Source organism: Stylophora pistillata, chromosome 12 (genome assembly GCF_964205215.1).
Source record: "Stylophora pistillata chromosome 12, jaStyPist1.2, whole genome shotgun sequence".
Lineage (NCBI taxonomy): Eukaryota > Metazoa > Cnidaria > Anthozoa > Scleractinia > Pocilloporidae > Stylophora > Stylophora pistillata.
The window spans coordinates 739,844-757,642 of NC_142530.1; the positions used below are offsets into that span (position 1 = coordinate 739,844).

Below are 17,799 nucleotides of genomic sequence, written 5' to 3' on the forward strand. Positions count from 1 at the left end.
GGAGATGTATTAAAAAAAGATATAGATTTCAATATATTTTTTATTATCCTTTTCTTCCTTCATTTACTTGGGAATATGTTAAGTAAATAATTTTGTGGAGAGGAGGGTAACGCGAAAGCAAACAAGTCCAAAAGTCGTTCAAAAATCGTTTACAAATTTTAACTTCACATCCACAAATTTTAAGAAGACATATTCCGGACGAATCTTTTTGTTTCAGATCGGGTATTAAATGTTAAAATATCTGGGCCAAGACGAAAAATGCGGAATTTCTTCTAGACGAGGGCAAATTAGATATTTGTGTGAGTCTTCAAAAGTAATTTTTTGCCTCTCGAGATTTCAAAGAAGGGTGAAAAATATCTGGAGCCTCTTTGTCTTACGGGACACATTTATTATTCTAGAGGCGAGGATAATGAAATCTATATATATCATCGATCACCAAGTAGAGGGAGGTGGTTATAACAGCTACACGAAACTACAAGGAAGCAAAGTCTGATTCGACTTAAAACCTGGAGACGCAAAAATGAAAGGAACGTCTTGGGTCATGATTTTGACTCACTGACAAGTTTTCAGTTTATTTCAGCGACGAGTCAACGGCAGAACTTTCGAGTCAATGGTTCATCTGTTTGATTAATTACCGGATAAGCGATTAAATGTTGATATCATTTGCTGCCCCCGCCCACCACAAGGAACTCAAAGCGGCGAATAAACCCACTGAGAAGGATGTGATGGCAGTAATCTTTCATAGTTATTTCCGACAACGAGGCGCTAAAAGGAATATAAGCTGATCAGTTTTTCAACTGCATGCATACGGCCCATGCTTAAGTGAAAAACATAGAGCAAGGTGAGTTATCAAGGTACGAAATCCCCAATTTCACTTTATCTTTGATCTGACATTACTTAAAGAAATTGCTAGAAGTAATGGAACACCAGAAATACTCAACGCCCTCTTGTGCCTGTACAACCTAGCCGAACTTCTCAATTTTGGTAAGGTCGTCAACAATTAGTATTTGTTCCTTCCGAATAGAGAAATTTGGTTTCCAAATCAGATTTATCGTATTTCATTTTAAACCCGGATATCAATATACAGAGCGAGAACCTTTTTCGTCACAACAAAGCAATTCTTAGGGAGGGAATATGCTTCCTAATAAAGAGTAATCGGGATATTGTCACCGAGGTATTTAACAGATAGTTACAACCTTTACTTTTGAAGACTTAGCAAAACATTGAAAACAGAATGCAATTATATTATCTTAATCAGTAAGAACCGTTATTTTCAACAGACTCTGTTAAACATTGATTTTCAAACACTAGTTTTGTCTGGTGGCCTTGTCACTCGGACGCTTGGTCAATAAACAAACAATACCACCTGAAATGAAGAGGTTATTTTCCAAATTTACGCGTTGGGTTTTTGTCTGTCGTAACATTGTGTAAACGGTTTCACTTTGATATCATAATTTGACGTATCTTTTACAGCAATTATGTGGCTGCATAGCTTCGTTTCCTATATACCTAGTTCTTTCGTACAAATGGCTCACGAAGTAATTCAATCAACAATGTTAAGGTTACTGTGATAAATTGTAAAGCCTTTTATCTTTATTTCCAACTATGCTTTGTAGAGTACAAATAACGCGCGAGAAGAGTACAAAAATCACGCGATATTTGTTCTTCAGAAATATCCGCGAAATTCGCCCAAACTGAAATAACAATTTGGCGTGTTGGATGATAAATCTCTCATTAGACGTTTTGTTGTGTAGTATTGCTGACTGTTTTTACTCGTTGTTTCTGTTTTGACTCGTCCTACGGGCTCGTCAAAATACTGCACACCTCGTAAAAATACTCAGCGATACAACACAACCAAACGTCTAATAAGATGTATGTATTTAAAATCGAGGAAGACTGGTGTGAGGCGAGTTCATCATCTGCTGGCGATTACTTGGCTTTCTACAACTCACTGCTTGAATATATATATATATATATATAAATATATATATCTTTTTTAACGAGAAAACAATTCACCATCACAGATCTACACTATAAACAGTTTCATTGTTTGAAGAAAGTGTCTCATTCAATTCCAGAGAATTGATATTGACGGTTTAGCCTCCTTTTGGTGCGAAATGCTTTCCACGTTTCTAGTTCTGTTTTTTCTACAATCAGGTAAGACATTTATGTTAATTTTACCTTTTTTACGACCTTCTTCTTCCTGTTCCAGCAGTACAACAACTTTAAATAGCTAATACTGCCATATTTGAAGACTAAAATTCGACTTGAACGATAGTAATTTCTTTTACAACTGACACCCCGTTGCTGTCATTTTACTTCCAAAAAGTCGATGTTAATTTGTGATTCAAATGCAAATATCAAATGCAAATACCAATCGTAGGTTGATTCCATTCAACCTACGATTGGTTGAAAGGAATCTCATTTCATGTGCTGCACACTATGTTCTCTCAATTCTAGCTCATGTCAGTGGATGTACTTATTTGTCGTTAATCTAAAAATAGAAATCTCTGGCCATTCCCGATGAGACGATGCAACTTTGTGATGTATTCGAGACAATCGCAAGACTCTTATTACACCCTCAACAATTGATTTTTAATTCCAATCATCCTAACTCACTATCTGTTTAAACGTACTTTTAGTCTCTTCTAGGAATTTGAACCGAGTTGAAAGTCCGATTCCTATGGAGGAAGCTCCCTTAAACGGCTGTCAAAATGAAGAAGAATGCGAGTATGGCTCGCGGCAGCGCGTGGGCCGCTCGAGTGTGCTTACACAGAAGCGCCAAGTCCCTTGTGACACCCTCCCGTCGCACCTGCAGCTAAACTGTAATCTTTTTATGGGCAAAAGACGGGATGATTTCTCTAGACGAACATATGAACGCCCACGTAGCTTTGTGAACCCTTTACAGTTTCAAGACCCCGTTCCAAGATGCACAAAATTTACCTGCCGTTTCAACCCAAGTGGCAAAAAGAAATTTATGGTTAAGAAAGGTGTCCGTGATACTGCACTGAAGGAGGACAACATGGGTGATGTGACCTCAGACACCAACTCAAAAACTTGCACCGATCCAACAGACTTGTTTTGCTACAGCAGTGGAGGAGCTGGACGAAAGCGATCGGTAAGTTGATCCCACATTACTGACGACCCTTTCACGCAAACGTCTAGTCCTAACCTATCCCCTTCCACGCCTAGCGGGAAGTATTTCTTGGAAACTGCTCACCATCTCGGCCTCAGTGTTCTGCGACATTCTCTCGAGCTTTATTGGTTTTTTAAGAGTGTTCCCAATGTAGCCTTGCATGTATCTTCAGATCAATATACTGTTTTTTCCTCCTGTGTCGCAATTGCCTACAATTTTCCATGGCCGCTCTTATGGTCGAATTTTGGCGCACTGAAAGTAAATCTCAAAATTTTAGGATACTCCTTCGAATCTCAAAATGTGTTAAATGATCTTTTTTATTACAATATACAACCGGAGACAAAAATACCTTGTTTCTAATGTATACTTCACCCATGGGAAGTTAAAGCGTAGCACGTCCAGTTTTTGTTGTGATCGAAAACATTGAAGGAACTAAGTTCACATCAAGCACGGAATGAACTGCATATCAAGGAGAATTATACAATTTTTTTGGAAAGGGCTTTTTCGTGACATAACTGTGTTTGAAAAAACGAAATGAAAAAATGTTGAAAGCACACAGAAGAATGCACTTGAGAGGTCACTCTGTCATGGGAGTGAAACATGTGGCTCTATCTATTTTACATGAAGACACGAAATAGCGAATTCCTCCTCATTCCCGTCACTAAAAACGAAATTTCGTCTGGTTTGTGGCGAGAATCTTTATGGAATCACAGGAAAACCTCAGGCTTACAATTGTTCGGATCAGTGTCAGTATCTGAGCAACGGCGCACCTACCCTCCCCTAACCCAACAAAAGTCGACTGATAACAAGATAGGGCTAATTTTGGGTAGGGGAGGGGTAGGTGCACTGAGTTTGGATCAATGTCAGTATCTGAGCAACTATACACCTACCCCTCCCACAACTCAATAACAAGTTAGGGCTAATGTTGGGTTAGGGGAGGGGTAGGTGCACTGAGTTTGGATCAATGTCAGTATCTGAGCAACTATACACCTACCCCTCCCACAACTCAATAACAAGCTAGGGCTAATTTTGGGTAGGGGAGGAATAGGTACGAAATTGCTCAGATATTAACATTGATCGAATTGTTCTATCATTAGATTCCTGAAATAGACCAAAACTGCTCAGATCCAGAAAATAGTCAGACTTCAATATGCCGCTGGGGAAGTCAAGTAGGAAAAAAAAGTTTTTCCGATTAGGAGATGAGCACGATTGACAATAAGAGGTGGGCACTAAAATGTCATCTTTGTTTATTAAACCATCACCCTAACAGCCTAGCTTCAAAAAAAGAAAAATTACAAAATGTTCATGAAGTATTTATCGCTTAACTCACGATGTCGTCACTTCGGTAGTGGATAGAACAGGGCAGTGGACCGCCGAGGGAGTAGATTATCGTAAGACACCAGCCAATTACAGCAGGGAATGTTGCTTTATATCCTGTCATGTGACCCGTGGATTTCATCGCCTTTAGAAACTAGCAGTGTGCAGTAGAAGGGTCGCTATCCACATCGGAAGTAACAACAATGTGAAACAAACGATGAACATTTCAAATCAGTGTCATGGTGTTTTTATAATTGTTCCTCTGCGATAAATAGCCCTAACTTTGAAGTCAGCTTGATGAAGTCGAAATAAATTTTTGTGATTAACAATACCTCTTTTATTCTTTTCAGGTGATTTGATTTATGAGGTTAGATAACTCTGTGGCCGCCCTTGAGTGTAACAACGAAACAAGAATATCAGTTAGGAGAAAATGCTATTGGTCTCCAGACTTCTTTTCTTTGCTGATTCTTAACAATATAAATTTCTGTGTTATAGATTAAAGCTGTGGAATAAAAGCGTTTTTATGTGCCCCTCGGTATTTTTTTTAAATCAACCATAATTATTTTATAACTCTGCAAAAACAGCTTTTTCACCTTACTTTCACATATCAAAATGAATAAAACCTAAGTGGCTTCGTTGGTTTCATTACTGGGAAAACATACGCTTTCCATTATACCATTTATTCTCTCAGCAATGCCTAATAGATATACGTGGAAAGGATTGGAAATACATCGAAATTGAAAAACGAAAAACCAAAACAAAACAAAACAAAGGAATTGAGGTATTAGACTAAGTAAAGTAGTACTTTCGCTGGGAAGTCATAGCAACTAGACCGACTGCAACTCATATGTTTACATAGGCAAAGTATACCTTAGGTGTTTGTCAATGACGTCGTATTACACAGCCCTTTACCTTTTTTATATTATTCATCCCTTACAGAAATCCATGTTAGAATTACAATACAAACTAAATCCGACGACCAAGAATAAGTCATGATATTGTTTTCAGTCCAGTCGTGTTAAACTTCATGTCAATCTTCTTGTTATTTTTCCACATGCTGCCAGCTGGTAAGGAAATTCAGTACCCCTCCTTCGAGGAGTGTACTTGGTTTTTCAAATCTTTTCTTTCACCTTTTATTTCTCGGTTTAATTAACTTAGAAAAATTTATTGTGCCACTGTAAAGGTTTCCCGACGCAAAGTGTCCAAGATGACATGTTTTTCTACGACTTAAACTGGACTTTTTCGGTTCTATTGACCGGACAAAAATGATGTTTAAAGGTTATTTCTTGTGCCCTTAGGGTTTAGAACAACTAACGTATAGTAATAACATAATACATAGTGTGCCCTGGCAACATAGTGCACGTAATAGGAGCTTGATGCATTATTGACATAAGTAACGTACTTCTGTTGTTTACCCACTGTGCAATATAGTGTTCTGTAGTCATCAGAGAAAAACTAGTGAATAAGCTGATTACAACACGGTGCGTCGGTCCAGTAATGGTGACGGTAGCAGAGGAGAGGCCAACCTACTGGCAGCATAGTTGTTCATGGCTCGCGGGACCCCAAAAACATTTCTTGTTCCAGATGAATTCTTCTCGAGATCGCGATCCAATTTCAAAGATTTATCACATTCTTTCTCTTCTTCCACTTCCTCGTAGCATTCTGCGATTTCACAGCTCTTCCTTTGTTCATAACTTTCATCGCCTGTCTGTACGGCCATGTCAACTTTGTCCACTGTAAGAAAAGTAGCTTTATCAATTACCATCAGAAATGGCTAAATGCGTGACAATTACTGGTCTGCATCAGCCAGATCAAAGTGTGAAGCTTACGACGCAGTCATTAACACTCGCCTATTATTCCCACTCATTCCCTTCCAACTCAATTTCGACATACAGTCCAGTGTACGGTTTGAAAATCAAAACACTTTAGTAGTAACACTACCTCATTACGATCTACCATAGTTTTTAACACATTTCTTATTTCAATGAGAACCACGGTGGCGAGTCTATGGGGTTGGACGGGCTCATGCGGTGGATCTGATGATGAGGCGAAATACTCTCCTTTCACTCAGTCCTTCTTTGCCCAGGATTATTAGTGAGCACTGTCCAGCAGATCATCTGAACAACTGGTTCATAAATGTAGCAGTGCTCTTACTAACCTCACTAATCAACACCCATGCCATGCATGTTGTTTTGCATAAGAAAGTCAGTACTCGAACCAAGTGGCTCATGCAGCCGGAGTTTATTTTTGTAGTGTTACTACTACTCCCTGGATGGGGGGGGGGGGGGGGAGGGGTAGCTGCAAGGATGCATGGTTACACCCCAGAATTTCATAAGGCTACCCTGATCATTTCCCGATACCAATTTATACTCCTAGGTGGGGAGAGTAAAAGTGTTTCGCCCAAAACACAACACAATGATCCGATCAGGCCTCGAAACCAGACCCCCTACCCAGAGTCTTGCGCACTAACTATTGGGCGCCCGCGCCTCCCAATGAATGTCTTTGTACCTCTCTATCTTATTCCTAGGAAGCTATAATACAGCTTGTTCAACTCAAAACATACCTTTTCTCTTACAAACGAAGACTGAATCAAAAAACAGCATAATGGAGACTAGAGCAACCAGCGCAGCCAGCCCTGGAGCGAAACTTTGGACGTTTCTCACAAATTCATCACAAGATGGACAAACCGCACTAAGGAAGGGAGGGAAGGTATCAAAGCCATGAGAAGCTCACTGATTATGATTTAAATATAAGAATCTTTTGTCACTGGGACTCGCTCTCGGCACACTCTAGACTCAGAAATCTAAAGCTTATTCAGTGCTTTCCATGTTTCTTGCGAGCTAAATAATAACGTGGTTAACATTTAAAGGAAGTTTTAGTATGAGCCTCTTGTTAATTGGCTCGTTGATAAAATCATTCTCGATAAATTGATTGGTTGAAAGACTGACTGACAGATCAACTGATTGGCTGGCTTGCCGACCAACTGGCTGACCGGTTAGTAGAATGACCGACTAAGGTACTGGCTAACTAGCCGGCAGGAAGACCAATTGGCCACATAACTGACTGTTATTGGTTAAATGACTGAGTGACAGACCGACAGATGGACTGGCCGACTTATCAAGTAGCTGGCTATGATTAGCAGAACAACAAATCAACTGAAAGATGGTAACTTGCTAACTTTGAGCAATCGAGCGACTGACTGTCTGAGCTACTGAGTGACTGTCTGAGCGACTGGCTGACTGTCTGACTGACTGATTGACTGCCTGAGCTACTGAATGACTGTCTGAGCTACTGACTGACTGTCTGAGCGACTGGCTGACTGAGTGACTGATTGACTGTCTGAGTGACTGATTGATTGTCTGAGTGACTGATTGATTGTCTGAGTGACTGATTGACTGTCTGAGTGACTGATTGATTGTCTGAGCGACTGAATGACTGTCTGAGCTACTGACTGACTGTCTGAGCGACTGGCTGACTGAGTGACTGATTGACTGTCTGAGTGACTGATTGATTGTCTGAGTGACTGATTGACTGTCTGAGTGACTGATTGACTGTCTGAGTGACTGATTGATTGTCTGAGCGACTGAATGACTGTCTGAGCTACTGACTGACTGTCTGAGCGACTGGCTGACTGAGTGACTGATTGACTGTCTGAGTGACTGATTGATTGTCTGAGTGACTGATTGACTGTCTGAGTGACTGATTGATTGTCTGAGCGACTGACCGACCGGCCTGACTGACCGACTGACTAGGTAGGTAGTTGGCCGACAAATGATTGAACTAAAATGGACATTAGTCACTCAAACCCTTTGAATGATAATTTGAAACCCACTCTTGTACAACGAGCTAGTTGTGACTACTTACGTCATGTTGGTACGCGGATTCAATTCTTGAATTATGGCAATGGTGACACCGCTGGACAGTTTGTCCGTGAAGCTGATTGTTCCGTAAACGAAAGCGCCGGATTTCTGAGGAATGAGTGAACAAATTGATTTGGAGATAATACCCAGCTTGAACAACACTGAGTTAATTATCTAGTTAAAAAAGGGTTCGAGTAACAACCGTGAAAATGTGTGATCATGAAAAGGGTGAAAGACTCTTATTTATTTATTTAATCACTTTCACCAGAGTGTGGTGAGGGTCGCACAACAGAGCGAGGCTCCAAATTAAGTGCGCCCTATATCCCACCAATCCCACCCCAGGGGAGGACATCCATCACACAGTAATCTCGTGTGTGGGAAATTAACGTCTCCTACCCCAACCCTGCAGGAGACGGGACCTCCATTTATTCGTCCCTATCCGAGAAGACTAGAATATCTAACCATTTCTTGATGTTATAGAAAGGTAGCAAATTCTTCTCAATTATTTTAAGACCCTGAGTGTTGGTCCGAAGAAGAAAAAAGGTCGCGTGCAGGCTTTTTAGAGTAACTGTATCGACATTCTCGTTCAAAAGTCATGATCTTTTCATTAGCAGGGGCGTAGCCAGGATTTTTCAAAGGGGGGTCACAGAGGCTACTCACCATTTACACCGCTGCTCTCCCGCGTGTATCAGCGGGCTCAGTCGTATTATCGCGGCATGAAGGCCCATATCAATGGCTTTTACGGCCAAGATATTGTGATGGCGTTTTCGCCACCTGAATATTGTAGGTTGTTTGCTCTAAAGAAGACCTACCAAGGGGGGGGGGGGTCACGGGCACCCCAGGACACACCCCTGGCTACGCCCTTGATCAGTGCCTTTCAATCAACGGCTTCGAAAAAAGGAAAAGGCTCTGAAGGTTCTGTGGAAAGTCATGTTCCTGATGTGGTTTTGTTTATGGCTGTTTGACTGTTTTACGAATAGAACTTATTCGATAATAATAATAGTAATAATAATTATTATTATTATTAATAATATATAATAATAATAATTAATTATTATTATTATTATTATTATATATTCGATAAGATCCATTCCGTTGAGCAAAACGATCTTGGCTCTTGGGACAAGTTTAATAGGAAATCGCGTTTTGTGTTTGTTTACCTTGTCATGACCAATCAGCTCTGCTATAAGAGACAATGACGTCACTAACATAACAGATCCCCCACATCCCATAATAACTGCAGTGACGTAAACAATATTCTTTCCTTTAATGTCTTGAACGTAGAACCAAAAGCAAGCACTCATGGCTAGCATAGATCCCAAGGAAAATGTTATCTGAGAGAGAAACATTGAGATTAATATCACGCAATCAGAAGCCTTCTAAGGGAATAAAAGAGGAAGAAGAATTAACCTAATGGCAACTACACAGGACTCCGGGTTGGGAGGTACTGGGTCCGGGCTCGAGAAGTAAAGGGCCACTGTGTTGTGTTGTTGTGCAAAACACATTGCTTTCACAGTGCCTCTCTCCATACAGGATTATAAATGGGGAAGCCTGATGAAACGTTTGGGGACGGGGGGGGAGAGGAAGGGTAACCTTGCGATGGACTGGCATCCCATCCGGAGGGGGGTAGTAATACACGATAAGCTGCAGCTAGATGGGCCACATGGTTCGATTACAGACTTAACCTCAGGGGTTAAAAAGACCACTCCTCAGTATTATTTAAAAGTTATAACCTTACTTTACTGCCAAGCCTTTTGTTCAGTGGTTTGACCGTTCCACTGGCAAATACACCACTAATCAGCACCACAAGAGGAAAATAAGCGATAGCTTCCTAAAAAACAGAAACAATCACAAATTCGACTCGTCAATTCATCAAGGAATTACCTTCGAGGTGGGACGAATTTATCTAAACTTGAACCTGTTCCTGATAAAACAATGCGGAAAAAAGAGGGAGGTTTAAGTCGAGATGCAACCCAAACCTCCTTCGGTTTCGCTCTGCCACTTCGATGGCGCTGTTTACTAATTGGCTGCGTTTTTCTGATTGAACAACTGGAACAGGCCGAGTATATAAACCTCTACGATATATGATCAGTTATATACTAACCTTTTCAAACTTGAGTGTTTCCGTCAGGTAAAGTGGTAAATATGACTGAGACACGTTTACAACAAGTCTACTGCAAGTGTAAACTAAACCAGTCTGCAAAGAGAGAGCACAGGGAATCAAGATTGAAGTGACTACTTGAATCCTGTGGGAAATTCAGGTTTTTAGTTCTCTGTTTCTGATATTTCTATTTAGTTACACCCAGATTAATTAAAGATGTTTTTCAAGTGCGAATGTGGTATAATATCGCACGTCCATCTGGAATCAACCAATCATGTGTCGCAAATTCACCACAAGTGAACAACCTCTGCGGCTACTCTATTCTTTCTCCGCCAAAAAAATTGTAAGGTCAAACAATGCGAAAATAAGACTATGTGGTTATGATGAAACATTCTACCCGGTGAGAAAATTCAACAGTTTTAAACACATACCTTATAAAACGCGGGGTCTTTTAACCAGTCTTTCCAAGTTTTTTGGCCTCCTTTTGCTGCACTTCTATCGATAATATCATACTGACCCGGAGATTCCGCCTGTTTTTCTACCAGTGTTGATTCAATGGAGGTGATCTCATCACTGCACGATGAGGATGATGCTGTCTCTGATTTTCCGCATACACGAGTGGTTACTCGCTGAGATGAACGACAAGCCGAAGGTGAAGGATCACAATCAACTTTGAGAAGAGCTGGTGCAAAATAAAACGTTTATCGATAATCACTGATAATCATTTAGCAATAATTAAAATTCAATTATTATTGATTGCAGGGTAGCTTATCTATTAACCCGCAAAGCAGACGTAATTTGAGGGAGTGAGTGCTCTGTATTTCCCTCGCGAAAAAATAGCCGCCATCTTCGATTGTTATGGCAGCGCAAGGCTGGGGAAGGAAATAAATTTGTACCAAGGGGTTGAGTGACAGTCAAAAATAAGGTGAGGGGCTGGGGGGGAGTCTTCTTGCCCTTCCCCCGCCCCCCACTCCTACCGTCCACTTTGACTCCAAATCAAGCATGGCGTTCGGATAAACGACTACGAATGGCTAATAATCTTAACTCGCCCTAATAAAACGCCCCCACTGTAGGCTTCTGATATATCCGTTGCGAAAAAAATTAACGATTGCATAGCTAAGGCCAAACAAGAAAGTGCTCCAAATCGAGGAATTTTATAAGCTTGTGTATGCAAGGATTGAGCGTGAATTTCAAAGCTTGATTATTCTTTTGAGTCATTCTAAAAACTGAAGGCCGGGTTCGGAAGTCTATGGTAACCTGATCTGCTTCGCTTATCAAAACATGATTTCACTCACTCTAAAAATTTAATGTTCATATGTATATTATAAACTGATCTAACCAGATACTTTAATACATCTCAGCTGTATTACATACAACCTCCAGCGAGCAAAACGTGACCCTTAAAAATGTCAGAACCTTCACCTTTTCTTTCACTGGTACCCTGGACTCGTTTTTTCTGCCGTTCCAACAAGGCTTCTGAAGGAGGTTCTCTCGTTCCAACATGGAAAATGATATTAAACAACGTACCAGTTCCCACCACAATAAAACCCAGATACTAAATGAAAAAAAATATGAAAGAATTTAGGACAGTTGTAAAGAAGAATGTTGAGCTTAGACGTTCATTCGGAGATTCGGAGTGTTGTTTCTCCTTCTGGCCTCGGTTGTTGCTAACTATGGTTGTTCGAAGGATGGATAACGCTATACACTGGAAAAATCTCTATCCGGTGGATAGCGCAGTACGTTTTGGTAATACTTATCGACTGGATAGCGATTTATCTGTTGGATGGTGTTATCCGCTCTTCGAACACGGGGCCCTTAAAAGAATGTGAGTCTGTTACAAGCTCATCCTGCCCTCCCCTTCCCCCCCCGGCATTTCGTCAGATTTTACTGACAGTTTCTCCTGTACCCATTCATCCCATTAACCCCGGCTTTTCAAGGATTGGATAACGATAAATCTTCATCCGGTGGATAGCGCAGTACATTTTGGTAACACTTATCGGCTGGATAGCGATTTATCCGTTTGATAGCGTTATCCGTCCTTTATACAATTGGACCCTAGATGGAGAGACAGGCACTGCGAAAGGGAAAGTATCTCGCTCAAAAACAAAACACATTGACCCAGCCGAAGCTCGGACTGAGATCAATAGATCTGAACTCTGGCGTGTTTAGATCCGAGGACACAAGGCTACTGCTTTCCGCACCAAGTTATTGCCCCGTAGAAATAAATCGTTCTTTGTTCTGGTTCAATGGCCATAATATCGAAGGAAGAGTTTCTTTGGGAGTGTAAACGTACAAGATGAGATTTACTTCGTGACACCAACTGAACAGCGCTTGTGTGTCTCACCATAAATTGCTTCCAAACATTCGGGGAAAGTGTCTCTTCATTGCTTTGACCAAGAAGAATCCACGTGACTCCATAAACGTAGATGCCACAAAGAAATGTAAGAGCGGACCTGTTAACAAGAAATCATCTGTGTTAGTGACGCCATAATAGCTTACCCTCTCACAGGCCCTTCCAGGCTCTCTCAGTCAGTGGAGACGAGGGAAGAAACGGGCAGAGGACATAGGGCGGACAAACACAGGGCTTCGCTGTTTTCTGCACGCCCGCTTCCTAAGGATGTCACACAACGCACCCGCCTTCCCTCCCCCCCCCCCCAAAAAAAAAATTGCATTTTTTGACGTCCCAAGGATCGGCTGCAAAAGACTCGGGCTTTTTCCTACATTTCCACCCACTGAGAGACTGAAAAGACTCCGCTTAACTATAGTAATCACATGAATACACTCTTCCCTTTACGCCCTGACATCAGTATCCATATTCTCCATACTGCTTTCTATACATTTTCAAAGGTGCGTGCTGGCAAGGAGAATTTGTTTAACAATCAAGAGCTTCCTAAGTTGATGATTATTTCCTTTATTCTCGTGACCTTAATGTGCCGAATGATGTGTGAGAATTGAGATGCTAGCACTCTGAGGGTTCAAAAGGTCAACGGGTGAAGACTCCAGTCCAGGGACGTGACGCTTAACGCAAACACCTTAACGTCTTTTTCTTAATGTATAAGAATATTGTTTTCTTTTGACAGAGAAATGTGATGTTCACATCATACTACACACCGAAGGATATCAGTTTATAGTCCATTGTGGTCTGTTCTTAACAAAACTACTAAACCCTCCAAATCTACTGATTTATCCAAATACTACCTCATGTAACCATTAGAACTTCTTAGCTTGAGAACGTTTCAGACCCAAAACTTTAACAAAATTGTTACCCTTGATAATAGGTGTTCTTCCACAAAAAAAAAAAAAAAGAAAAAGAAGAGCCTGTCCTAGCCTCCTCGCAGAAGTCCTTGCTAAATTTTCTCATGTACCACAGTGAAAGAAGGAAAAATTAAAATCATGTGATACTCTTATCGCAAACCTAAAAGATTTTTACATCCTTTCTGAAATTTTACAACTTAAGTCTGCTCTCTCCGCTCTGGCTTTGAATTCGCGTTTATATTACCTTATAGAGCGATAAGAATTCGTCTTCAAACAAATCTTCAGTTGCAGTTTTAATTAGAAGTTCACGAGTTTCAGTCGCATTGCACAATTACCATACTGTAAACCATACGCAATTACCATACGTATATGCGTACCGATTTTAACTACCTTGCAAATGGAAAATATAAAGGATTTGGAGAGCGCTATAAATCCAAAAAAAAAAAAAAAAAATGCACACTCACCGGAACGCACTAAGCTTAACTCTTTCGCTTTCCCGTTTGCTGATTTCAGGAATCAGTGATAAGTGTCCAATTTCAGTGCATCCCCAACCAAACCCAAATACCATAGAAAATCCGGTGTAGTATGAAAATTTCACAGAATTGCTGCAGCCCAAGCATCGATTAAAAATGAAAGGAAACGATTTCCCAAGCGAGTGCCATGATTTTCGCCGTCCGTATTCAGTTGCACTTTGTTTTATCGCACAATACCCCAGCAACAGCGTGCAAATACCCTCGAAACTGAACTTGACCCAAAAGCCGTACAAAACCTGTGTTGGCGTTTGAGAGTTCAGCTACTTTAGTGAGAAATTCCAGGAGGTAGCTAAACCAAGCATTACCTGCTAAATCGTTTAAAACATGGCCAACTGAGTAACACAAACGCTGAGTTAAAGAAAGCCTGTCTTTCTTGGATACTATTCTATCCGTAAAACCGGAAAACCAACGGAACGCGTACATAGGAACCGACTTCCTACACGAGGACTAAAGTACTTTGTCTTGCCAAGAGCTTGTATGAGCTTGCAAAATTTGCATAAAACAAATATGATTATTGACGCATCGGGCCCCAGGGATCTCCGGAATCCAATCATGAGTTGTTGAAAATCAACCAACACGATTTGGTTCGAAAAATTGTTACTCAATAAAACTAAACTTTATAGTTTTGCTATGCAATGAGCATTCCATTTTGAATGTTAGAAATTATTTAAGTGTAGCGCTATAGCTGCCCACTACATTAATTTCACCGAATCAAACCACCAATTGTTTGTGGTTCATTAAATATTGGGTGCCAAAATTAATGATTTTTGAAAAGGGTCTCCATCTTTTCGCCTCCATACTAGAACACAACTCTCTTTTTAGGTAAATCTTTTCTTTTTTTGTAATTGATTTTAGATGATCGATTTTACAGCATGCGTGCATAATTTTAGATGATTTTACAGCATGCATGGATGGACTAATTGATATTTATTTTAGTGTTGAAAAAAGATACGTTATTTATCATAAAAACAGTTTTAAAAAAAATTGTTTTTTCTGCATCTCGTCTAGCGGGTTATATTTCATGACGAAGTAGGAGTTGACGTTACTCAAAGGTTATGCAGTGATCTAACATTCGCACAAAATGCCCTCTCGGGCAGTTCTTTCTAGAGGAATTATTATTCCTTCCTCTACGCAATGTAAAGGAAATCCTACTCTTCTTAAAACGACAGTTTATGACGTCTTAAACCACAAAAGCAGTTCGATAATGATATGGAATTTTAAGCGCCTTCGACAATCATCTCAACTGTTTGACACTTCCTTCCGTTGCTCGCCCCTACGTTAAATTTTTTTTTTTCCCTGAGAAAGTTTCACCAAGCGAGAGAAGCCTTTGCAGCAAGCTAAAAAAATTGAGCAAGGCTTGCACTACAATTTCATTTTCTTCACGGCGATCTGCTGGCACAGCCTGCCCCAACATAAACAATCCTGATCCTGAATAGTGCGTTAGAGGTTGCGTGACACAAGTGGTTGCGTGACACAAGTACAGTAGTTGAAGAAGCCTCAGCACGAAAACAAACTATCTCGTTGGTTCGCTGGCTGTGGGAACTCCAAGCACATAAAAAAAAAAAAAAAAGAAAGAAAAAAAAAGCACACAGAAGCCGAAAAAAACCCTAATCCCTCTGGCCAAATCAAAAGATATGCAAATTGAATGTTGAGGAGGCATCACGCCAACAAAGCTGGCACGCAAGGTATGACAAGGTATGATATCTGGAAAAAATGATCAAGGCTTGGCTTTTTGCACGTAACCAGGAATTTCTCCGTTTTTAGCCGTGCTGGAGTGATCTACTTTATTCAAACTGCATTAGGTTTTTCAAACGAGCAAAATTCCACATTTTTTAAAGTTTTTTCGGCCGTGTGACCCACCAAGTTGCTTAGCACAGCAAGGGTTTGGTTTCTTTTCCGGAAAGTGTCTTAATTATGTACCGACAAGTACCTGCCAGACTAACAAAAACATAATTTTTATCGCGCATAAAATATTCACGAAGCCAAACAAAAATGTAAACTTCGATTCAATTTAAACAACGACTAAAGATAATAGACAACACAACATATTTTCAAAGAGCAGCACACAAAATTTTAACTCGGTGGAGAAAATAGTACAGCAGTATTACGAAAAATTTTCCTAGTTAAAATTTGCCTGTGGTTTCAGCAGTATTTGGCTTTTTCTTACCTTCAGAACTAGTTTCTGATTGAGTTGTTGATTCTTAAAACCTGTCATGCATATCTATAAAGGGATTTTTAATAGAGAATTTCTACTACCCATGATCGTGATTAGCGGCAAAGAGGCACTGCAATCGAGACACCTACCTAATAGCATTCAGCTCGACCCGTTCACCCGCTGACTTGGATATTTCTGGTATCAGCGACAAATGACTGACTTGAACACATCCCCAGCCTAACTGAAGAACACAACCACAGATTACGTAGTACGTGAGCTTTACTGCCTCACTGCTATCCTGGCAACCGGGACATCGGTTAAACAAAAGAGGGAAGGCTAGTGTACTGCAGACTGTTCCAATTAAATGCCAAGTTTTACGCCGGCCATATGTATTTACTGTGCGATCGTTTAGAAATCCGCTGAATGGTGTACAAGTCGCGTCAGTTATTTGACCGGCGAGTATGACCAGCCCGGCATAAAAGTTTGACAACCCTGCGACCTTGGTGAGGAAAATTATTAAATAGCTGAACCATGCATTAGCTGTCAAATCATTGTAAATATGGCCCACTCCGTGTGAAAACTTTTGCCCAATGGGAAGACGTTCTTTCTTGCCAGCCTTTTTTAAGGTGGAATCCTTGTCGTTGAAACTAGCACCCAAACATTTGAAGACAGCCATGCTTCAGGCTGTAAAATGTGGTTTAAATGTAGAAAACAGGAATTTCCGGGCTCAGTAGTCAATAGGTGTGATATCGTTAAGGGGGCACACGTATTTGCGTTAACATCTGATATGATTAAGTGGCTTCAAAAATTTTCTGACTCAAGAGATGATATTTTCATCTAATAAGCAAAATATTGTTAATTGTTTGCATTTTTTAAAGAAACAGCCGCAACAGGTTACTGCAAAACACCGACGCGAAGAAATGACTAAATTAAAAGCTAATTAAACATTTACTCTGATTACAAGCGATCTTTGTTTCAATCAAATGCGGCCTTGAAATGCTTTGATTTCCCCGCTGCATAAAGCTGGGTTAGAAAAGTCTTGTGACTGACCCGTGATATACCTACGCCTACGCCTTAAATAAATTGTACAACCAAACAATTCTAACCCTGTACAACATCCATATTTGGTAAACGAAAATGTAGCAATAATAAAAGAAAACACTTGTCATGATAATTTTCGAGAAAAAAGCGAGTCACATTGATAACTTCATCACACAGAAAAATCTAAGACTTTCCTCTTTGTGAAGGTGTAGTCTGATCGTCCGGGTGAGTGTAGTCCTGAGAAGGACTGTTGTCGGTGGCAGTGACTGACGTTTCGACAACCTGTGCGGAAGTCATCATCAGAGTCACTTGACTTGAGAAAAAAAACGGGCAGTACACCTACACTGGCCTATCAAAGCTAAAATCGGGCGGGTAATAACTAATCAGGTTCGATAATTTTG

General features: G+C 40.4%; 2 protein-coding genes across 5 annotated transcripts; one reads left to right on the forward strand and one right to left on the reverse strand.

The window, feature by feature from the left end:
- The first annotated feature begins 706 nt into the window (after window positions 1-706).
- On the forward strand, window positions 707-4,982 carry LOC111327416 (uncharacterized). 4 transcript variants are annotated; one of them, XM_022931591.2, is made up of 5 exons: window positions 714-841; window positions 2,079-2,157; window positions 2,643-3,118; window positions 4,234-4,358; window positions 4,804-4,982. In XM_022931591.2, the coding sequence occupies exons 2-4, from the start codon at window positions 2,118-2,120 to the stop codon at window positions 4,330-4,332; spliced, it is 615 nt and encodes a 204-aa protein (XP_022787326.1). In that variant the 5' UTR covers window positions 714-841; window positions 2,079-2,117; the 3' UTR covers window positions 4,333-4,358; window positions 4,804-4,982. The 4 variants fall into 4 exon arrangements, with proteins under 4 accessions (XP_022787328.1, XP_022787326.1, XP_022787327.1 ...); XM_022931592.2 differs by having other exon boundaries at window positions 787-854; XM_088741901.1 differs by lacking the exon at window positions 714-841 and adding an exon at window positions 961-984.
- On the reverse strand, window positions 4,367-17,751 carry LOC111327415 (major facilitator superfamily domain-containing protein 12). Its single transcript, XM_022931590.2, has 10 exons — window positions 16,507-17,751; window positions 12,759-12,867; window positions 11,837-11,969; window positions 10,846-11,096; window positions 10,418-10,510; window positions 10,052-10,144; window positions 9,474-9,647; window positions 8,318-8,421; window positions 7,017-7,144; window positions 4,367-6,187 (listed from the first exon to the last, which is right to left on the reverse strand). The coding sequence occupies exons 1-10, from the start codon at window positions 17,031-17,033 to the stop codon at window positions 5,925-5,927; spliced, it is 1,875 nt and encodes a 624-aa protein (XP_022787325.1). The 5' UTR covers window positions 17,034-17,751; the 3' UTR covers window positions 4,367-5,924.
- Window positions 17,752-17,799: the final 48 nt, after the last annotated feature.